The 19,878-nt window shown below is 45.0% G+C and overlaps 1 protein-coding gene across 5 annotated transcripts in view; it reads left to right on the top strand.

Moving 5' to 3' along the window:
* Window positions 1–3,741: 3,741 nt before the first annotated feature.
* NCOA6 (nuclear receptor coactivator 6) overlaps window positions 3,742–19,878 on the top strand; it is a 39,860-nt gene continuing 23,723 nt past the window's right edge. For 4 of the 5 annotated variants that reach the window (XM_080354541.1, XM_080354539.1, XM_080354542.1 and 1 more), the window contains exons 1-7: window positions 3,742–3,843; window positions 8,486–8,638; window positions 8,743–9,017; window positions 13,404–13,559; window positions 14,138–14,260; window positions 15,665–15,793; window positions 17,135–17,950. In XM_080354541.1, coding sequence (XP_080210667.1) covers window positions 8,783–9,017; window positions 13,404–13,559; window positions 14,138–14,260; window positions 15,665–15,793; window positions 17,135–17,950 — 1,459 coding nt within the window. In that variant the 5' untranslated portion in view covers window positions 3,742–3,843; window positions 8,486–8,638; window positions 8,743–8,782. Of the gene's footprint in view, window positions 3,844–5,051; window positions 5,149–8,485; window positions 8,639–8,742; window positions 9,018–13,403; window positions 13,560–14,137; window positions 14,261–15,664; window positions 15,794–17,134; window positions 17,951–19,878 lie in introns of all 5 variants that reach the window. The other variant, XM_080354540.1, reaches the window with a different exon arrangement.

Below are 19,878 nucleotides of genomic sequence, written 5' to 3'. Positions count from 1 at the left end.
ATTATTCGGGACAGGGAGTTGTGGACGCTGCTTTGCGTATGTAGGAGTCTGAGCAGGAGATGTGATGTGTGAAAGGGAATGACCTAGGTGTTCCCACTAAAAGATGCATACTGTTAAATTCTCCAAGTCCTATGCATATAATTTTAATTTTGTAATTTTTATTCTTTTAAAAATCTAATAACCTAGCAAGACTGCGCTGCTGGTATGAGATTGTGTTTCCTGTTGTGGTTTCTGGGTAGTACTTGCAGAGACTGATTTTAGATGTGAGCCCCTGTGTTCTGCATACATGTGCACACGTAGACTCTGATGAGGCTGCTGCCTCTCTGGATGGTACAAGAGAAATGTGAGGAGTTGTTTCTGCCTTGCTTCCTGATAAACTGGAAGTTTTGGTGTCTGTAATAACATAACTTTTCCCAGCAGTGAGTGGAGAGCCTGTGACAGGTGAGATACAGGGCTCATATTGGCAGTTCTGGTGGGTCTTTTTCCCAGAACAGTCTTGGGGCCACGGCTGCAGGAGCTGAACCTCCCAAGAAAAAACCACAATGAGTTTTTTTGAGTGAGTATCAATTAAGGATAATAGTGGAGAAGAGCTAGTGCCTCATCTCTTGGTTGCAGCGCAGGAAGGCTCCTGCTCATGGGCGTCTTCCCATCCCAAGGCTGCTTTGCTCCCTGGCTCTGCTGCACCCTCATTTTCCCGGAAGGTGCAGGGGTGAGCAGCGATGGCGTGGATCTTAATAGCAGTGGTGACAATAAATGACACTAGTGAAATTTGATTATTCCAAGAGTCCAGAACAGCACAAAAGAAGCTGCAAGTTCTTATGCAATCAGGAAACTCTCAGAACAGCTGTACCTACCTGGATTAAGATTTTTTTCTCTTTATTGGTCAGGGACAATGGTTGCCTGATTGAGCGCCTCATATCAAAGGAATTACTTTTAAGCTGTTGGTTTTATCTTAGATCTTCATACTTTATAACATTTCAGTCTTTTAAAAACTTTAATGGAATTTCCTAGACTTTTATTACGTATAAGAAGGAAGGATATTGCAATAAGCAGGAGATGCAGTTTTCGGTCAAACCTCAGTTCAGGACTGGTGATCACAAGAATACCTGGACTGGCTGTATCAGCGTTGATGGAGCTCAGTGGGAATTTGGTGATAACGGTGAACCTGTGGAGCATGTCAGCCCGGAAGGGCTTGGTAGCGGTTAAATCCAACTTTAAATAAAAACCTTGTTGCAACACAAACAATGAATAGGTTGCTACTTAAAAAAGGAGTTTTCTCATAGCCTTTGGAAGGTAAAATTAAGTATAGATTTTTGTCAAGGTGCATCTTATTTTAAAGAGCATCTCATTGTACTTGTTTGCTGATGCACTTGTGGATCTTTGTAAGTTGTATTTCCTTCAGATGGAAATATCCTTAACCTGTGAAATTAATAATTCAGCTAATGAGAATTGATTGATCAAATATTACATTGTGTAGACTACAGCTTCCAACAGAATTGCCAATCCTGAGTTAACCTGTGACTCAGGAGGAGGCCTGGCAGCCTCCTTGTGTGGTATCTCAGCTGCCAAAAGTGGGAATTTCTTCGTTATCTGCCATTGAAACTTGTTCTGGAGTTATCAACTTACTTTTTAAAGTAACCCTGATGATCTCATCAATCAAATTCTGTTGAAATAAATATTAACGGCTCAGTTGAGATATGTCCATTGCAGCTTGGCATGAGTTGTGGCGTTTCAACAAACTCGATGAAACTTAAACAAACCAGTGTCCCACTAAACCTTCTGTCAAAATACATCAAGGTATCACTGCAAAGGGTCATATGCGTATAACAAGCTGTAGTTCCATCCTTGCTAGAAACACTTGGCTTTGGGTGTTTTGTGCTTGAGGGCTACAGGAGCGCAGCAGAACAGCGCGGAGAGCAGTCTGGGTCAGGATGGTGCATGAATCCTGCCCGGGGCAGGTTTGTGTTCCTGCTGTTTGGGAAAGCATAAGCTCTAAACAAAACTCTTTCTGTAGATGGAACACTTTGTAGGGCTGATTCTGTGGTGTCTGCTAAGGCATACATTCAGTCTCTAGGGATTTCCACAGTCTCTGTCAGGTAACTTACTGTAATGAAGGTTGGAATTAATGAACCGATGTTGATTAGTTATTTTCCTTAACCAATTTTGGTATCGTCTCATGTATAGCAGAAATGGAGACAACAGCAGTTAATGATCCTTCTTCCCATAGCCGGGCTGGCCATGCTCAGTGTGGTGCGGGGTCCATCCATCCCAGCCAGGTGTCCCAGCCACCCCCAGGGACGGTCACTCTGCCCCTCGGGAGGGACAGTGGGGGAACTAAAAGCCCCTCGGTTCCTTGTATTGATTTTCCCTCCAGTTCATCATCCTTCAGCCAAATGTCACCGCTGAGCCCTGCCAGGGCATGGACAGTGTGAACAGGGCTGGGAGGCCTTAAAACCAGCTTTTACTGGGCAAGTAAGGCTTGTTCTTTCATCAGAACTCTTAGCACGGAGAACCAGCCTGGTTTAGTCCATCTAAAACAGTCAGTGAAACATCCTTTTATAAAAAGCATGAAAAAACACAACTAATGCAGTATGTGCTATAGAACGTGGAAAGCTATCTTAGTTTTGGCTTACACTTAATAATAATTTTAAAATACCATATTTCAGATTTTACTTTGGCCTTGGTGTCCAGCCATGGTATTTATAAGGTTTGCGTATAGCTGGAAACAGCAAAGTTACTGCTTATGATTTAGCTACTGAGACCTTCTACTTGGTACTATATTGCTGACTGAATTACAGTACTTATGTAGAAAAAGAGAAGATACCAGAGGTTGAAAAGCATTAGATGACTATTTAAAGTGCTACAAAGCATGTAGGGTCTGATTTAATGTGAATAATCTTTCCTTCCTTTCCAGCTGCTGGGCTGGCACAACACTAAGGTGTTAAAGTGATTTGACTGTGTTGTCTGGATGGAAGACAGCAGATTTCTGCTTTGTCTCTCTGAGTCTTCTTCCCTCTTCTGCTTCCCCAGCTTGTTTTTGGGTAGTCCCCTTCCCCACTGAGAAGCAGGCTGGCATGGAAGGAGAAGATCTGCTTGAAAGGTAGCACTGGGATGTTATTATAATATAAATCATCTTGATTTGAGGGGCGATGTTTTATTCTCGCTGAAGCCATTAGCGTTACTGCCGTGTTTTCATTACCCGGAGAGGTTTGAATGCAACTTGCTGAGAGTGTGAACAGGCGCAGGTTGTGGGGCCGGATCCACCCAGCCTGGTTGGGCACCTGCAACAAGAGTGGCCACCTGAGGCCTTGTGGGGCTTGTAAACGTGCTTCTGGACCAGGCTTAACTTGAGCCGGGTTAGACACCTGCTTACCATGAGCCAAGAGCATCCTACTTGTGCCAGTCTCTCTTTTCAGAGGATGAATTTCATCTAGAAGAGCTTATCTTAAGACTTAGATACATTATTCTAAATTAAACTTGCTCCTGTTTGGTAAAATATGTTATTTCCAGCCAAAGGAAGTATTCAGGTTTTTCACCTGTAATGGAAGGCTGATTTTTCCAGATACTCAGTTTTTGCTGTTAATATTTGAATATAGTAACACGTGCTTTTTACATTACTAAGGAGAGACTTGAATTTGGCGTGAAACTGCACATCAAAAAAATCAAGGTATTCACTGTTATATTCAGTATTTTTGTTATTTTGCATTCTTGCCTGTTGAAACGTGATGGTTTTCTTTCAGGATTGCATTTCTGGGAGTTGCTGTTTAACCATGTTTGCCAGTCTGGAATTACCTGAAGACCTGTTGCACGCCACAAAATACTGACGTTGTGGACTTTGTTTTGGTAGGTGAAACAAGCCTGTGATGCATTTGAATATCTCCTGTTGGTACACATCCTGCTCCGCGGTGCCCAGCTCGCGCGTCCGTGCCGCTGGGGCTGCTGTGTGTGAGGGGCTGACTCTCCACTCTGCACAGAGGCTTTCGGGCATTTGCCGTCAGGTTTGTGGCTGTGCTCAGACCTTCCCCCCCAGAGCAGCTGAGACGTTACCCCTCTTCAGTTTGAAATTCCAGATTACTCCAGCTACCTCTAGCTAAGTTGTTTCAGAGGAAATTTTACTGCATGTTTAAGTATTATTTCGTGTTGTAACAGTGATTCTCATCCTTATTTAATCTCCTTATGTAACAATATAACACTTGTCTAGGATTTTTTCAAATGTTTTTTTTGCCAAAACCAATTATGCCATTTTAGTCTTTGTATCATAGAATGGTTGTGTGCTTATAAATGTATTCATTGGGCAGATTTCACAAGCTCCAAGATCACTACATTAGGCAACAAAATGGTTGAAACAGTTGTAGGAGGATAACACACTGTTAACAAATGAGCAGTAGAAGCGGTGTTAGGATCAGAGTGGTTCTGGGTTTCATAGGTGGTACACTTTAGCAGTTTGCCTGTGTGGGTGCACATTAAATGAAAGCCATCTTCTCAAAGCTGAACCTCCTTCGCCCTCATCCTCAAAAACTTAATAAATACCTTAACATATTTTAGTGCTTTTTATTTAATTAGGCTCCATGCATATTTGTTTTTAGAGGGTGCATGCTCTGGTGTGACATCTGTTGTGAAAGTGTTTATTCTGAGTTGGCCAAAAAACCAACTTGTAACTCGGTAGACCCTGTGACAGAAAACCCAGGAGAGGTTATTAGACAAAGCCTTGGCTTGGTTTACTCGCTCTGTGTAGCGCAGGGCTTAGAGGAAAGGAATACAGAGGGTTTCAGGTTCTGTTTAAGAAACAAATTGACATACCCTCAAGTTGGGATCAGTTAAGCGGATCTTGGGATGAGGATACCGGTAGACCGATTGGTTGGCTTTTTGGGTTTTTGTTTGTGTGTGTTTCTGGCCCCAGAGCCCAGCAGTCCCATCTGCGGTGCTGTCCCCCCACCCTGCCGGCTTCCCCGTGTTCAGCTGCTCCAGGTTGTGCTCTAATCCTGCCTCTCCAGGGACTGGACGGGATTTTCTGGCTCTTGGCCCATACACGGTGCTGCTTTGTCACGCAGGTTTCCTTTGGCCATCAGGGCTGTTGGTTGGTACGATCCGTGGTGTGACCCAGCTGTCCATCAGCCCAGATCTAGACTGCGGCATCATTTATCCAACGTGAGTTTTTCCTCTCGATAGTGTCTGTCTGGCCCATTTGTCTCAGTTGGTTGTTTTACTCGCGTGCCCAGGACCACCAGCTCCTTGCTGTGGACACTCGGGTCCTGTCCCCTGCCACCCCTGCCCTCAGTCGATACTGCAGGTGCATTTTGGTTATCAGTGTGTTATCTGGCTGTTGATCCCCACCTCATTTCAGTTACATATTTTTAATAATTAGACTATACTGAATAAAAGCAGCTTTCTAATAAGCAGACTTTTTGTGCTGCTGTGGTGTGTCCCAGGCCAGGTTCATGGGGAGCTGGTTGCCATGTGGTAGCACCGGACTTGCTCCGAGTTTGTAGAAACAATTGTGTAATGGGAAATATGAAATTATAAACTCTAAAAGATGGGGCAGGGGCGAGAAGGAGGCCATGAGTGTTCTTTGGATGATGTGCGGAGACCTGTTGGTGCTGCCATCTGAGCAGGAATGCTCGGGTGCGTGAAATGCGCTGTGGTGACGCAGGTTCAGGTGTGGTTCTTGCTCACCAGAGATGCTCAAGTCTGCTGGGAGTTCATCTGGTTTACGGGAATTGTTGAAGGACCAGAGTTTTACCTGTGCGTAAAGGCTTTTTGTGCTTATGTGGAAGAGTGTTGAGCGAAGGTACAGGCTCATTGCGATCAAGTGCTGGCTCGTGATTTATGGAAGTCAAACCTCTAACCAGGAGATTACAGAATTTGTTAGGACGAGGGGTGCAGCTGGGATTCATTTGGTTGAGATGGATGGCGTGCTGTGCTCTGCCCGAAGAGGAAGGTTTTGCAGACCATTGCTTCCTCCTGTCAGACTTAAGATAAATTATACATGATTGTAGGAACGGACTGAGCTCTGTGTGTGTGAGAGGGAGAGAGGGAAGGTGGATGTAACAGAGATGCTTGAGGAGCAGAATGTGGAAAATAAAATGCAAAGGGAGCTGTAGCCACGTGTTCTTATCAAGAGAGTAAAATTAGAAGTTCGGTCCTATTTTGGTTTTGTTTTCCTTAACTCAAGCTTTCCCTGCTGTCCTATGATTTTCAGAGTCAGATGAAACAAAGCCTGTGGTCCTTCAGGATTTAGCAAACTGTATTTTAATAGTGTTCACGAAGGGCCATAATTTCAAGAACCATCAGATGTTGGCACGTTGAGGCAAGGCTGGTGGAATCTGGTCTAAGCTGAAGTCTTTAACCCCCCGTTGAAGCAGCCTGGAGCTCTGCTGTTTCACAGGGAGAACAGAGGCTTCAGACACTCCCATTCAGAAAACGATTTGAAATATTGGTGTTCTTATAAAAACCCTTTTCTTTCTTTGGTGTCAGGAATTGTCAGAAATACTCATGCTTCTTGCTGCAGGTGTGACACCCCATGCCCTCTAAGTAATTGTGCTTTTTCAACACATAAGATCCTGTATGTTGAGCTGAGATCTTTCTCCCTGAAAAACTTACTCAAGATTTTCAGATAAATAATATGCTGTGCAATTTTCTTCAAAATATAGTGCTTACATTTTGCAGGTTGCTTGCCTCATTCAGTGCTCAGAACGACTGCTCGGTTGGTAACTGATGGTTTGTTTTGGACGCCCAGCTCCGTTCTGCCCGTGGCGGGTGTGTGATGAACAGTGTAGGGGGCAGCAGGAGCAGTTCTCCCTGGGTGCTCTGGGGAGGAAGTTCCCTGTCCAAGAAATTGTGTGTGAAAATCAATTAAAACAGCTTTTCACAGAAGGTTATTAATTGTCATTCTCGTTTTCTTGGCACCTGACGTGAAACTGAGTAGTTTGACTTAATGAACGTGCTGAGCACTCAGGCCTGTAATTCAGATACAGAGCTGAGCAGCCAGGAGCCTGGGGAGAAAACTATTTAATTGTCTCTGTGTTCACTTGGTAATGAATTAAAAAAAATAATCTCTAATCCCAGTCTTCAGAATTTCCATGGTAATAATAAGTAACTTATGAAAACACTACGGAAATAGATGTGTGAGACACTTTTCCTTACTTTCTGTTGCAAGACTGCAGAAGAGCTTGTGCGACAAAACTGGTTTGAATCTGCTGCTTGAGCCACGTTTGACACGGGAGGGCTGGTACTGCAGGGTGAGGGAGCCGCGTGTTAGATAGGTGCTTATTCGTCAATGCCATTGAGCTGCCCAGTGTGGGCAGGGTTGCCAGGGAGACAAAAACCAATATAATATTTTGTAAGATCACAGTAAGTGTGTTTGTAGAGACCTGATCAAAAGCAGTGGGTATTTTGTGACTTCTGAGTCCTCGTTTTTTCACTTGTAGTATTGTCCCTTCAGCAACGTTATGCAAGTGTGCAAACAGTGTGAAGCTGAATCTCAGCTTGTCTAACATAATTATCCTTTCCTTAAAAAGGACTGTTTCCTGGCCAGTATTTGCAGCTCACTGTTAATCTCAGAGTTGTGGTTTTAATTTGTGTTGGGAGCTTGAACCTCTGCCAGCAGCGTGGTCTGTATCCTATTCGAGGGATGTTGTCCCAAAAGAAATGTTTTTGGGGGGTTGTGCTGAACACCGACAGCTTTGGAGTTATGAGGTCCTGAGGAGCATGGCCCTCCTTGGGTTTTGCCATCAGCTTTGGCTGGTGTAGATGGTTTTAATCTTTTTAGTGATATTTGCAAAATGTTGAGTGTGATCCCAGGGGCCTCCCTGGAGGAGTTAGTGCTGGGACCCGTGTAATGGCTCGTGTTGGAGTGGAAAAATGTGTGTGTTAACATGGGTATTGTTCATAGATGTAGGGATAACTTTTATAGTAGATCATACTTCTGTACAGATAACATCTTAGATTACCAGCAGAATGTCAAGGAGAATTTATTGCAAAGTCTAGACATTTTACGGAGTAAAAAACACCAGGTGTGTGACTTGATTTACTGGATTCATTCTTCTCCAAGCTCAATACGGCCATGGGGGGAGTTGTGGGCCAGCAAGAGGGAGTGAATTTCAGGTGGTAATGTGCACAAGCAGCTGAAAACACCTAAACCTTTAGAAAGCAGGCATAGTATGCTTGAGGTTTCTGTGTGTGGGAGTGAAATATTTGTCAAATGCTACATTTCTCCTGGTAAAAATGTGCTGTGGCTGCTTTGTTTCCTGCGGCTTTGCTGGACGGAGGAGTTGCCTATTGCATCTGCAGTGCCCCCAGCTGCATCTGCTGGCTGTTCTGTCTCTCCCTGGTGAAGTGTTGCTGTCAGTGGCATTGTTTCTCAGCAATCGGGTGCTGCAGGATTGGTGCTGGGTGCTTGTCTGCTCTGCGATATGGAGATGAATGTAACTGATTTTCTTTTATGTTTTTTCCCCACTACCTTCCTTTGTACCTGACTGTCATTTAGGTCACCTGGAATACTTCTCAAGTCACGTGCAGCAGGGTCCTGTCAGGAAACCACTTCTGTTTGTTCCAGTGGACGAACAGCTCGGGTGCTGCCATGGCCACGGTTTTCCAAGTCGCACAGTTTGTCTTGCAGACACTAGCACTGGGTCACCCGGTAGGTTTTTCTGTCAATGATCTTATATGCCATTGAAAGTAGTTGTTAATGTCTTTACACACTTATTATTATACATATTATAATTACTTTTTTTCCCTCCCAAGCATCATCGTAACGTCTGACAGGCTCCCATTGTCGGAAACAATGGTTTTGGATGATCTACCTAACTTAAAAGATACATATGCCTCCTTGTACTCCTCAGCTATGGAAGACTTAGAGGTGGATTTTGATTCAGGACTGGAGGAGGATGAGCTGAAGGAAGATGCTGCTCCTGAGGATTCCACGATCTTTGTAGCTTTTAAAGGAAATATAGGTGACAGAGACTTTGAGCAGAAACTAGATATCATATTGGAGAATGTGCCTGGCCTTTTACACATGGGTAATGTACCTTCTTGTAATTTCTCAGCTGTCCTTTAAGTATTCATTTACTTAGGGTGCTTGTGTAGAGAAATAGATTATGTTGTTTTCGAGTTCCTTAGTTTGTAATAAGATTTGTCTGGGTTATTTGCGGTGGATTTGGGAACTGTGCTTGGAGACACAGAGTGCAAGTTTCTGCAGTTGTTTTATTTTTCAAAACTGATTTCATTAGTGAATTCATTTATTCCTCTTCGGTTTCCATGTTTTACTTGGTTTTTTTTCTTCTTTCGTTTCCCTCCATTACACGTCTCTCTGTTATATGAAAGTGAGACCAGTCTTGCCCACAGAGGTGTTGTTTACTACCCAAACCATCCAATTTAAACTGCTGCAGTGTGTCTGAGAATAGGTTCACTCTCAAGTAACTGTGTTACTCCAGGATGTTGGTGCCCCTTTGCTGCTACATTGGCCTACCCTACCTGATTCTTTTTGTTTGGTTGGTTTGGTTTTTGGTTTTCTGGTGGAGGACGTGGAGTGTTCTCATGTACCCCCACACACCCACTGAGGTTTGGGCACACCTGTGTATCTAGTGACTGATAACAGCCTTTTGGAAGAATCTTTTACCAGCACATCTAGATCTGGAAAAAGACATCTGTCCACTGAGCATCTTTGCAAAAGGTCTTATGGTCATAGAATGCTGAGTTGGAAGAGACCCACAAGGATCATCCAGTCCAACTCCTGACTTGGCACTGGACAACCTGGAAGTTAAACCCTGTATATGAGAGCATTGTCCAAACGCTTCTTGAGCACCAGTCGGCCTGGGGCCCTGACCTGTTCCCTGGGGAGCGTGGTGGTTGTTGACAGCTGGTTACGTGGTTGTGCTTGTACAAGTACAACCTTCCTGACTCGACAGCCCCTTGGCGAGGTTGTGCTCAGCGTGCTCGGGTCAGTGACGCGCTCCGTCCCCACCGCTAGCTCCCCAGCACTGCCCCTCGGCTGGTACCCCTTGAACATCAGGTTAACGGCTTCATCCCTTGCCATTGGCCTGGTTTGCAATAGAAAGAGCTAAAGCTGGGCAGTGCGGTGGCAGGAACACGTAACTAGAGAGTGTTGGAGAGTGGGAGCACAGCAGCGCTGCTCTGAGCTGGCACAGTGTCACCAGCTCCAGTACCAGAGCCACAGAACAGCTCAGACTCCTCTCCCTGTCCTGCTGTTGTGGCCCAAGCTTTGCCCCTGAGCTCCGCATCACCATCCCAGCGTGCTGCTCCTCTCTTGGGTGCTCTGAAATCACACTGGACAGCGCAGAATTCACCTTTCTTCAGGCAGGCAGTCTTGGTGTTTAAACAAAACAAAGTTTCTGGATTAGGTTTCAAAATGTTAATTGCAATCCTTGTTTTTTCAGTAATTGTTGTGGTTTAGCCTGAGGTAACAATACAACCACAATAGCTGCTCACTCACCTCCTCTCCCAGCCCCCCAACAGGGGAGAGAGTCAAAAGGGAAGGGAGAAACTTGGATTGAGATAAACACAGTTTAATAAAATAACTAAATACTAATGCACTGCTAGAAAATATATATATAAAATAGAAAGAGAAGATACTCAAGTCAATTCCCCACGAGCTCTGTCCACAACTGAGCAGCCAGTCCCAGCAAACCATGCCTGGTCCTAAAGTCAATCCCAGAGAGAGAAATGAGAGGAAAAAGGCAGAAAAACCCAGAGCAAAATGGCAAAAGGCCGGGCTGAACGTCCCGACTGAACTCCCACAGTTTGACAGCAAGAGCAAGACAGAGAAGGGGAAGCAACCTGGAAGAGCAACTCTCCTAAAATCTGAAGCCTGATGCTAATGGGCTGGAACACTCTGATTGCTCAGTGTGGGTGTCAGTCCAGCTCTGTCCATCCATCCATCCATCCATCCATCCATCCATCCCCTCCCTCACTGCCTCACACCTGTGGGCAGAGCTCTGAGTGTCCTTGGCTCTCACACCAGAGCAATTAAAAGCATTAACTCTGTGCTGGGTGTTATCTGCTTATTCTCAAACTAAGTGCAAATAATGAGTGCGCAAGCTATGGAAAAGAAAGGTTTCTAACTGCATGAAGAAAATTAACCCATTTTCAGTCAAACCAGCATAGTAACGTAAAGGACCTTTCAGAGAAATAACCTGTGACTTCTGAATAACCAAACTGAACCTCTTTGTCCCTTTGTTCTTTCCAGTTTGTCCAGTTGTGGTCAGTTGTGCCTGGTGTCAGTTCTTGGGCTGTAATCTTACTGTAATCTCCTTAAGTACCACTTCACATAATCCGTCCATCGTGGCTGCCCTGCCGCTTTGATACTTCCCGCCTGCTACTTTTAAAACAACTGATCCGCATAGAAATACTCATATGTAGAATATGTTTTCAGAAAAACGCTGGCTGAAGTCATTGCTGGACCGCTCTCCATCATCTTTGCCAAGTCTTGGGAAACGGGAGAGGTGTCTGGGGACTGGAGGAAAGCAAATGTCACTCCAGTCTTCAAAAAGGGCAAGAAGGAGGACCCGGGTAACTATAGACCAGTCAGCCTCTCCTCCATCCCTGGGAAACTGATGGAATGACTTCTTGGTGCCACCTCAAGGCATATGAGGGATAAGATTGTCATTAGGGGCAGTCAACATGGCTTCACCAAGGGGAAGTCGTGCTTGACCAACCTCATTGACTTTTATGAGGACATAACGACATGGATAGATGATGGCAGAGCGGTGGACGTGATCTCCCTTGACTTGAGTGAGGCATCTGACACAGTCTCCCACAGCATCATCACAGCTGAACTGAGGGAGTGCGGTCTGGGTGATCAGGTAGTGAGGTGACTGTGAACTGGCTGAAGGGAAGAAGCCGGAGAATCGTGGTCAATGGGGCAGAGTCCAGTTGAGGCCTGGATCCAGTGCAGTGCCTCAGGGGGCAGTGCTGGGGCCAGTCCTATTCAATATATTCATCAATAATATGGGACTAGAGTGACTGTCAGCAAGTTTGCTGATGACACCAAGCTGGGAGGAGTGGTGACACTGGAAGCTGTGCTGCCATTAGAGACCTGGACAGGCTGGAGAGCTGGGCAGGGAGAAATTTAATGAAATAGAACAAGAGCAAGTATAGAGTCTTGAATCTGGGCAGGAACAACCCCAGGTTCCAGTGTAAGTTGGGAACAACCTGTTGCAGAGCAGCGTAGGGGAAAGGGACCTGGGGGTCCTGAGGACAGCAGGGTGACCATGAGCCAGCACTGGGCCCTTGTGGCCAGGAAGCCAATGGGACCTGGGGTGGGTTAGAAGGGGGTGGTCAGCAGGTCAGAGAGGTTCTCCTGCCCCTCTGCTCTGCCCTGGGGAAACCACACCTGGAATCTTGTGTCCAGTTGTGGCCCCTCAGTTCCAGCAGGACAGGGAACTGCTGCAGAGAGTCCAGCGCAGGGCAACAAAGATGCTGAAGGGAGTGGAGCATCTCCCGTGTGAGGAAAGGCTGAGGGAGCTGGGGCTCTGCAGCTGGACAAGAGGGGACTGAGGGGTGACCTCGTTAGTGTTTACAGATATATAGAGGGTGAGTGTCAGGAGGATGGAGCCAGGCTCTTCTGGGTGACAACCAGTGACAGGACAAGGGGCAATGGGTGCAAACTGGAACACAGGAGGTTCCACTTAAAGATGAGAAGAAACTTGTTCCCGGTGAGGGTGTCAGAGCCTGGCCCAGGCTGCCCAGGGGGGTTGTGGAGTCTCCTTCTGTGCAGACATTGCAACCCGCCTGGACACCTTCCTGTGTAACCTCATCTGGGTGTTCCTGCTCCATGGGGAGATTGCACTGGATGAGCTTTCCAGGGCCCTTCAACCCCTGACATTCTGGGATTCTGTGAAAATCTGCAACTAAATATTTTGCATAACATTAACATCCTTTTTGCAGTGGATTGAACATACCTATTCAGAAAAACTAAATAATATGGTAGAAATTACTGAGCCACTGCTAGGACTGTTGGCACTGGTCTTCTAAAAAAAATAAAGATGGTTTCAAAAGCACTTGTAGAGCAAGTATTTCAAGAATGAGGATTTAATTCTTGTAGTGAGTTTTTTCACACATCCCTCTGGTTCTCTAAGCAGATTTACTGTATCTTTTATTAGATATTTTAATATCTTTCCCAAGTATTTTATCCACAGACTATTTCAATTTTTGACTAATATTATGAAGTGACTGTGTTGGCTGTTGCATTGATTATCAGTTGGGCAGTGTTTATATCACAAATTTTTGGAAAATAGCCGGAGCGGTTTGGCAGCATCGGGCACAGGGGAAATCTCCTGTACTGAGACCAACCGCTCATCATTTTCAAAGTCAAATAATTCTTACCAAGTTATTTGCTCGTGCTTGTTTGAAAACCGCCTTTGCACTGAGTCTGTTTTCCTTTGAAGAATCCAACAAGCTAAAGCTGCAGAAGATAGAGCCGTGGAACAGCGTCCGCGTCACCTTCAACATTCCCCGGGAAGCCGCCGAGCGGCTGCGCATTCTGGCTCAGAACAACAACCAACAGCTTCGGGACCTGGGGATTCTCTCAGTTCAAATTGAAGGTACCTCATGCCTAATTTGTTTCCAAAGGCATTCAGCTAAATTTCAAGTATTCTCAACAGGCGGTTTTGTGTGTACCTGGTTAATGTTGCAATTTAGTAATCTGGAGAATGACTTCAGTGGAAAGGTAGCTTGAGATTTTTATTCTTTCAAGAGTAGGTTTGAAAATAAATATAATAGCCAAAAACCCTCTGAACATCAGGGAACCTCCTCATAGGCGTTTTTGACTGTTAGCTGGCAAAATGTGCCCTCAGGTTTTTTTCCCTAATTATTTCACATGAGATTTTTCCAAGAACGAGTTTTGAGTGGATTTCACGATTAAGATGTCCATTCTGGACAATTGTTCAAGAGGACACTCAGGGTGAAACCAAGGGCTTTTCATGCTTGTCATGGTGCTTGTTTTTCTTAAAATTGAAATCCAGGAGATAGAGGTAGTGTGATGCATAGCTGCCCTTCTAGAGTTCGCACTACAGGTAAAGTTTGTCCCTCTTTCCGCGACAGCTTTTAGATGTTGCTTGGAAATTGTCTGTGTCTGCTTCTCTGTGTGTGACCCGGCTCAGCCCATGTCCGTCTCTTGCAGGGGAAGGTGCCATCAACTTGGCGTTGGCTCAGAACCGCAGCCAGGATGTGCGGATCAACGGGCCCCTGGGGGCCGGCAGCGCCGTGCGCGTGGAAACGGCGTTTCCCATGCAAGGGGGACAAGGTAAAGTCCTTCGAAGCTTTGAACACTTGGAAATCCGTTGCTAAGCTAATAGTAAAATTCCACTGATGGCAGCAATGATTGTTTGCCGTTTCCATCAGTGTGTGGTGGTGTTCCTGTGCTGTCAAGCCATGTCCCACATTATGTAAAACAAACAGCCGGCTGCATTTTTTCCCTCAGATGTTGAAATTATGCAGGTGGGGCAGACTGGGTTGTTTAGGGGTTTTTTTGAGGGTTTGGTGGTTCAAGTTTTTCTTTCAGCTTTCGTGGTTTGGTTTGGCTTTCGCTACAGAAATAATGTAAAAGCAGATGAGTCTAGTGTGATGAGTTCACAAATTACCTGTTTTATGTGTGGCACCTCGATGAAAGCGAGCATAAGCCTTGGTTCAATGTGCAGTAACAAACAGGTTTAGATTAAATGCATTATAATTGTGGGAAGGACAGGACACTGTCATTGTTAGTCTCTCTTTTTATTTCCTGATAAACTTTTGAGATCCGATGATCTGATCGGGGAGTATTCATTTTCCCAGAGAGGTGTAGTTTCATTAAACTCTACATTTTAGAGCATTATATATACATGGTAAGTAATTTTTAACTAAAAAGTCTGATTTCTGTGAAGAGTTAAAAAAAAGTTACCGTGTTATTTTTTAATAGCTGAATCATAAGCAAAATAAACTGATTAGTATCTTAGTAAATAGGATCTAAAGCAATTTAAAAAAACTTGGAATGTTTATAGTCAGAGTTAATATAAGTTGCATGTGTGGCTGTCAATGAACATTTCACTTCTGTAGAAACCGGATTAAATGGTAGTTAAATAATTGTGCTTAACAAGGAACCTAAAACATTTAAGGATGTGTGATTTAAAGTGTCTACTTGATCTTCAGTGTGAGCATCAGGAGCTTCATTTCTTGCCTGCAGGTCAACAAAACAAATGTAACCAGTATAAATAGAACAACAATGTAACCAGCAGGTCAACTATATAAACCTTTTCATAAAGTAGCACCCTGGGGGAGCGAAACATTGAAATCCTGCTCTTGCAGTGCCTCAGCTACTTTTTAGTATCAGCTTTTGCAAAAACCTTGATACACATGTAACTGATGTAACCTCATCACTGGGTGACTGGGGTGGCAAGTGGGGCTCAAACAATGGCTCCGGGTGGTTCCTTCTATAGCTTTTTAAAACGTTTGGTGCTAAAGGAAAAACTTCAGCATGACCTTAATTTGTTTGTTTCATACCAGGGAGTCTCTGAGAGACAACGTGTCCTCAGGTTATATTGGACTAACAATTCTTAAAGTCGAAATAAATGTTTTCTTAATGAATATAAATTTTTCTTGTAAAGAAATAATCTAAAATGTTTCTGTATGTTAAAACCACAAGACTTGATCATTTCTATTGTTATTTTTCAAGGTTTAATAAGAATGAGCAACGCTGCAGCTGTCATGATGTCCCAGGGTGGGAACGTGCCCTCCTCCATGGTGGCCGCTGGTGCTGGTGCTGAGCTGCAGACAAGAACTCCTCGGCCTTCCTCACAGCCAGGTGCTAACATGTAGTCACAGTACTGACCTGAAAATGGTCTTGGATTTTTATACTTCATCACACAGGCTTGCGCGGGTACTCGCAAGAGTACTCCAGAATTCTCCTGGAGTATTTGCCCTGTCCTCTCTGGAGTTACTTTTTCTGTGGAACCCTCCCTGTCCCCAGGGATAATGTAGGTGCCTGATAAGCTCGTTGTTCGGGTCAAATGCGTTGAGCAGCGGCAGAGGTATTTTTGCAGTAGAACTGCTGTGACTGCGCTTTATGCTCAGAGAAAGGTAAGAGGGTTGGTCAGTGAGGCAGATGTCTCTGCTAGGAAGCAAATGCACCAGACTGAGCAAAGTGCTTTTCAGGAGGCGCAGGCAGACCGGGAGGCTGAGGGCTGGGAATCTGAGGGGTGCAAACGGTCAGAGTTTATTCTTCACAGTTCTGCCAGTACAAGTTACCTTGAGGGCAAGACTAACGAGGAGCAGCTGAGATCATTTGGTCTGTTCAGCTTGGAGAAGGCTGAGGGGTGTCCTCATCCCTGAGGGGTGTCCTCACCACTGAGGTGTGTCCTCGCTCCTGAGGAGTGTCCTCACTACTGAGGAGTGTCCTCACCACTGAGGGGTGACCTTATCACTGAGCAGTGACCCCATCACTGAGTGGTGACTTTATCACTGAGGGGTGTCCTCACCACTGAGGGGTGTGCTCATCACTGCGAGGTGCTCTCATCGCAGTCTACACCTTCCTGGGGGGGGGCAGCGGAGGGGAGTTGCTGATCTCTTCTCTCTGGGGTCCAGTGACAGGACACGAGGGAATGGAATGAAGCTGCATCAGGGGAAGTTCAGAGTGGACATTAGGAACAGGTTCTTGACAGGGAGGGTGGTCGGTCCCCGGAACAAGCTGCCTGGGGAAGTGGTCACAGCACCAAGCCTGTCCTGGTTCAAGGAGCTTCTGGTTGATGATCTTAGTCATATAGCTTATTTTTGAGTAGTCCCGTGGGCAGCAGGGAGTTGGGCTTAATGATCCTCTTGGGTACTTTCCAACTTGGGATATTCTGTGGTTCTACAATTCTAAGTGTGTTGAGGGTTTACATTAGTTTGTAGCAACAAGCACTGTGGAGCTGTTGTGCTTCACTGTAAAGGTTATAAATTGGTAAGACCTGGCTTCTCAGGATTCCCGAACAACTTACAGATTTTTAGAGCGTTGCCTGTTCTGTCTGTTGGAGAAATTAGAACGTGAATTTTTGTGCAGAGTAAGCAAATGCAAACAAGCAATTTATCCTTTCTTGGTGTTGTCTTTGTGTGGGTTTTGTCTTCAGTAGGTTAATTTTTTTTTCACTTTTCTTTGCTATTTTAATAGATGCAATGGACCCACTCTTATCTGGGCTAAATATCCAGCAGCAAAGTCATCCATCTGGATCTTTAGCTCCCCAGCTCCATTCAATGCAGTCAGTTCCTCTAAACAGGCAGATGAACTCAGCCAACTTCCAGCAACTACAGCAGCAGACACAGTTGCAGACACGTCCTCCCCAGCCACATCAGCAGCCACAGCAGGGTATTCGACCTTCCTTTACTTCACCAGCACAGGTTCCAGTTCCCCCTGGCTGGAACCAGCTTCCTTCTGGAGCGCTTCAGCCTCCTCCGACCCAGGGAGCATTGGGTACATTGACAGTAAACCAGGGTTGGAAAAAGGCCCCATTGCCTGGACAAATGCAGCAGCAACTTCAAGCAAGACCATCTCTAGCAACAGTACAAACTCCTACTCATCCTCCACCTCCATATCCTTTTGGAAGCCAGCAAGCTTCCCAGGCTCACTCAAACTTTCCCCAGATGAGCAATCCTGGCCAGTTTACTGCTCCTCAAATGAAAAGCCTTCAGGGAGGGCCCTCGCGGGTTCCTACGCCACTACAACAGCCCCACCTGACCAACAAGTCTCCTGCTTCCTCTCCCTCCTCCTTCCAGCAGGGATCTCCTGCATCATCTCCAACAGTTAACCAGCCGCAGCAGCAGATGGGACCAAGGCCTCCCCAGAGTAGCACGCTGCCCCAGGGATTCCAGCAGCCTGTCAGTTCTCCCAGTCGCAATCCTATGGTGCAACAGGGGAATGTACCTCCCAACTTCATGGTGATGCAGCAGCAGAACCAAGGTGCGCAAGGTTTACACCCTGGTTTAGGAGGTAAGAAGTGCTGAGACCTTCTTTTATTTTGAAAAGAAAAGAAACGTAAAATGACTAGAACTAATATTACTGTGAGTTTTGACAAGATCCTTTGAAAGACAGAATAGAGGTATAGATGGAGTATAAAGGGGGTGGGAGTGAAGTAGCATCAGCATCACTTGGTTTCTCCGTCTCTGCCCCACAGTGTCAGCGGTGCCTGAGCGCAGACCCTGCGCGGCTGCAGGAGGAAATCACTGTGTGCAGGTGCTGGTGGTGGCTGCCACTCGTCCTCTTGGCAGTTCTGCTGTTGTCTTTAAGCAAGTTCAGGATATTCAGAGATGCTGTGGGGTTTTTCGTTTTGGTTTGGGGTTGCTCTTGGGGAGAGGGGGCATTTTTGTTTGAGCAAGAGTGTAATAAGATCAAGTGAACATTTTCTTTCTCTCTTCCATTTCCTTTGTCACCATTTACATTTTCAACTAGAGAAGTGAGGCATTATTTTGCATCTTCCTTTCCAAGTTGTGGATGTCTCTTCGTGAACCTGTCTTTGTTTGTCATTAGTTTCTTCCCACACAGAAGAGGAAAGAGCTATTATTGCCATGCTGTTGTACTCCCTATTCTAAACTTAAGAGGTCAATGGATATTTTAACTTCAGTTTCAGCTGTATTGTCTTTACTTTTCTCGTCAGACCTCCACACTCAAATCTTTTACTTACTACTCCTTGGATTCTTCTCTAACAGTGAAGGAATTTCATTTGTCAATCCCAAGATCTCATTTGTGTCCTTGGTGTTTTTTCCATTTGAGCATTTTGTGGTTCAGTGCCAGACTTGCAGCACTTCTCTCTGCTCACTCATTTCTTCATCGTCCCCTTGAACGGCTGCTCTCAGACACCCATACACAAGCTCTTGCTTAAGCCTTTGAAATATTTTCTTTCTGTATTATCAAGTGTGAGCCATATTCTTTGTCCACCTACACACACACATATATATCCTAGTTTCTTGCACGCTCGCACTGTATGCCTGAAATCTGCCCAAGAGGCTGTAAGGAACACCCATTGCTTGCTCTGCTGATGTGGACAAGCTTCTTGTTTTCAGTCTTTGTACCCGGGGGCTCATTTGAGTTCAGATTAATTTGATTCAGATGATTTGTTTCATTTTCAAGGTTTTCCTCTTGTAGACCATTCTTAGCATCTACCAGTGCCCTGTACTTAGTACATCTTATCATGTCTCCATCTAGAAGCAGTTATTATTATTTATTATAGTCACATTTCCCTACAGTTTTGCCTCACCAGCTGCACGTCCCCATCAGGAATCGTTTCTTCTAGGCAGCACAGCATGACCCCTAGGTAGTAAAACCTCTGTATTTTCCCTCCTTTCTACTAAACTACATGGTACGTAATTTGGTTTCCCCATGGGCTGTACTGCTACAACGAGCAGTCCTGCTGTGCAGGGTTCTGCTTCTTTCAGCACAGCTCTATTGCTTCCACTTGCTGAGATTTTTGCCCGCCTTCTGAGCATGCCAATTCCTTGCTGCAGTTTGTCTGTTAATTAAGTTGTAATTACAGATTGTTCAATTTTCAAGCCATTTTACTTTGAAAGGTTTGGTGTAAATGAATATATTAAAACACTTTCCATTCACCTAGTTAATTTAGCAAATCAAGGTTTACATTAGATTTAGAATCGGCCAAGTTAACGCTTGTTCTTTCTCAGTTCAAGCATTCCCACGTGCAAAACTTTCCTAAAGGTTTAGCAGAACTGAAACTATAGTCTGGTGATGTGATGTTTCAAGTAGTATGTGTTCCATATTTGCAAATGTGTCTTGTTGTTTGACCTGTAAACTTGATGATCTTGAAATAATAATTACAAACCTAACACAAGATTAACACAAGCAATACAATTAAGTGTGCCAGAAAACTGTAACTGTAGAAGGAACCAAAGTCAAATTCTGCCTGC

The sequence above is a fragment of the Nesoenas mayeri genome (genome assembly GCF_963082525.1).
Source record: "Nesoenas mayeri genome assembly, chromosome: 16".
Lineage (NCBI taxonomy): Eukaryota > Metazoa > Chordata > Aves > Columbiformes > Columbidae > Nesoenas > Nesoenas mayeri.
Note: the sequence above shows the minus strand (reverse complement) of the source record. Positions and strands in the feature narration are given on the sequence as shown.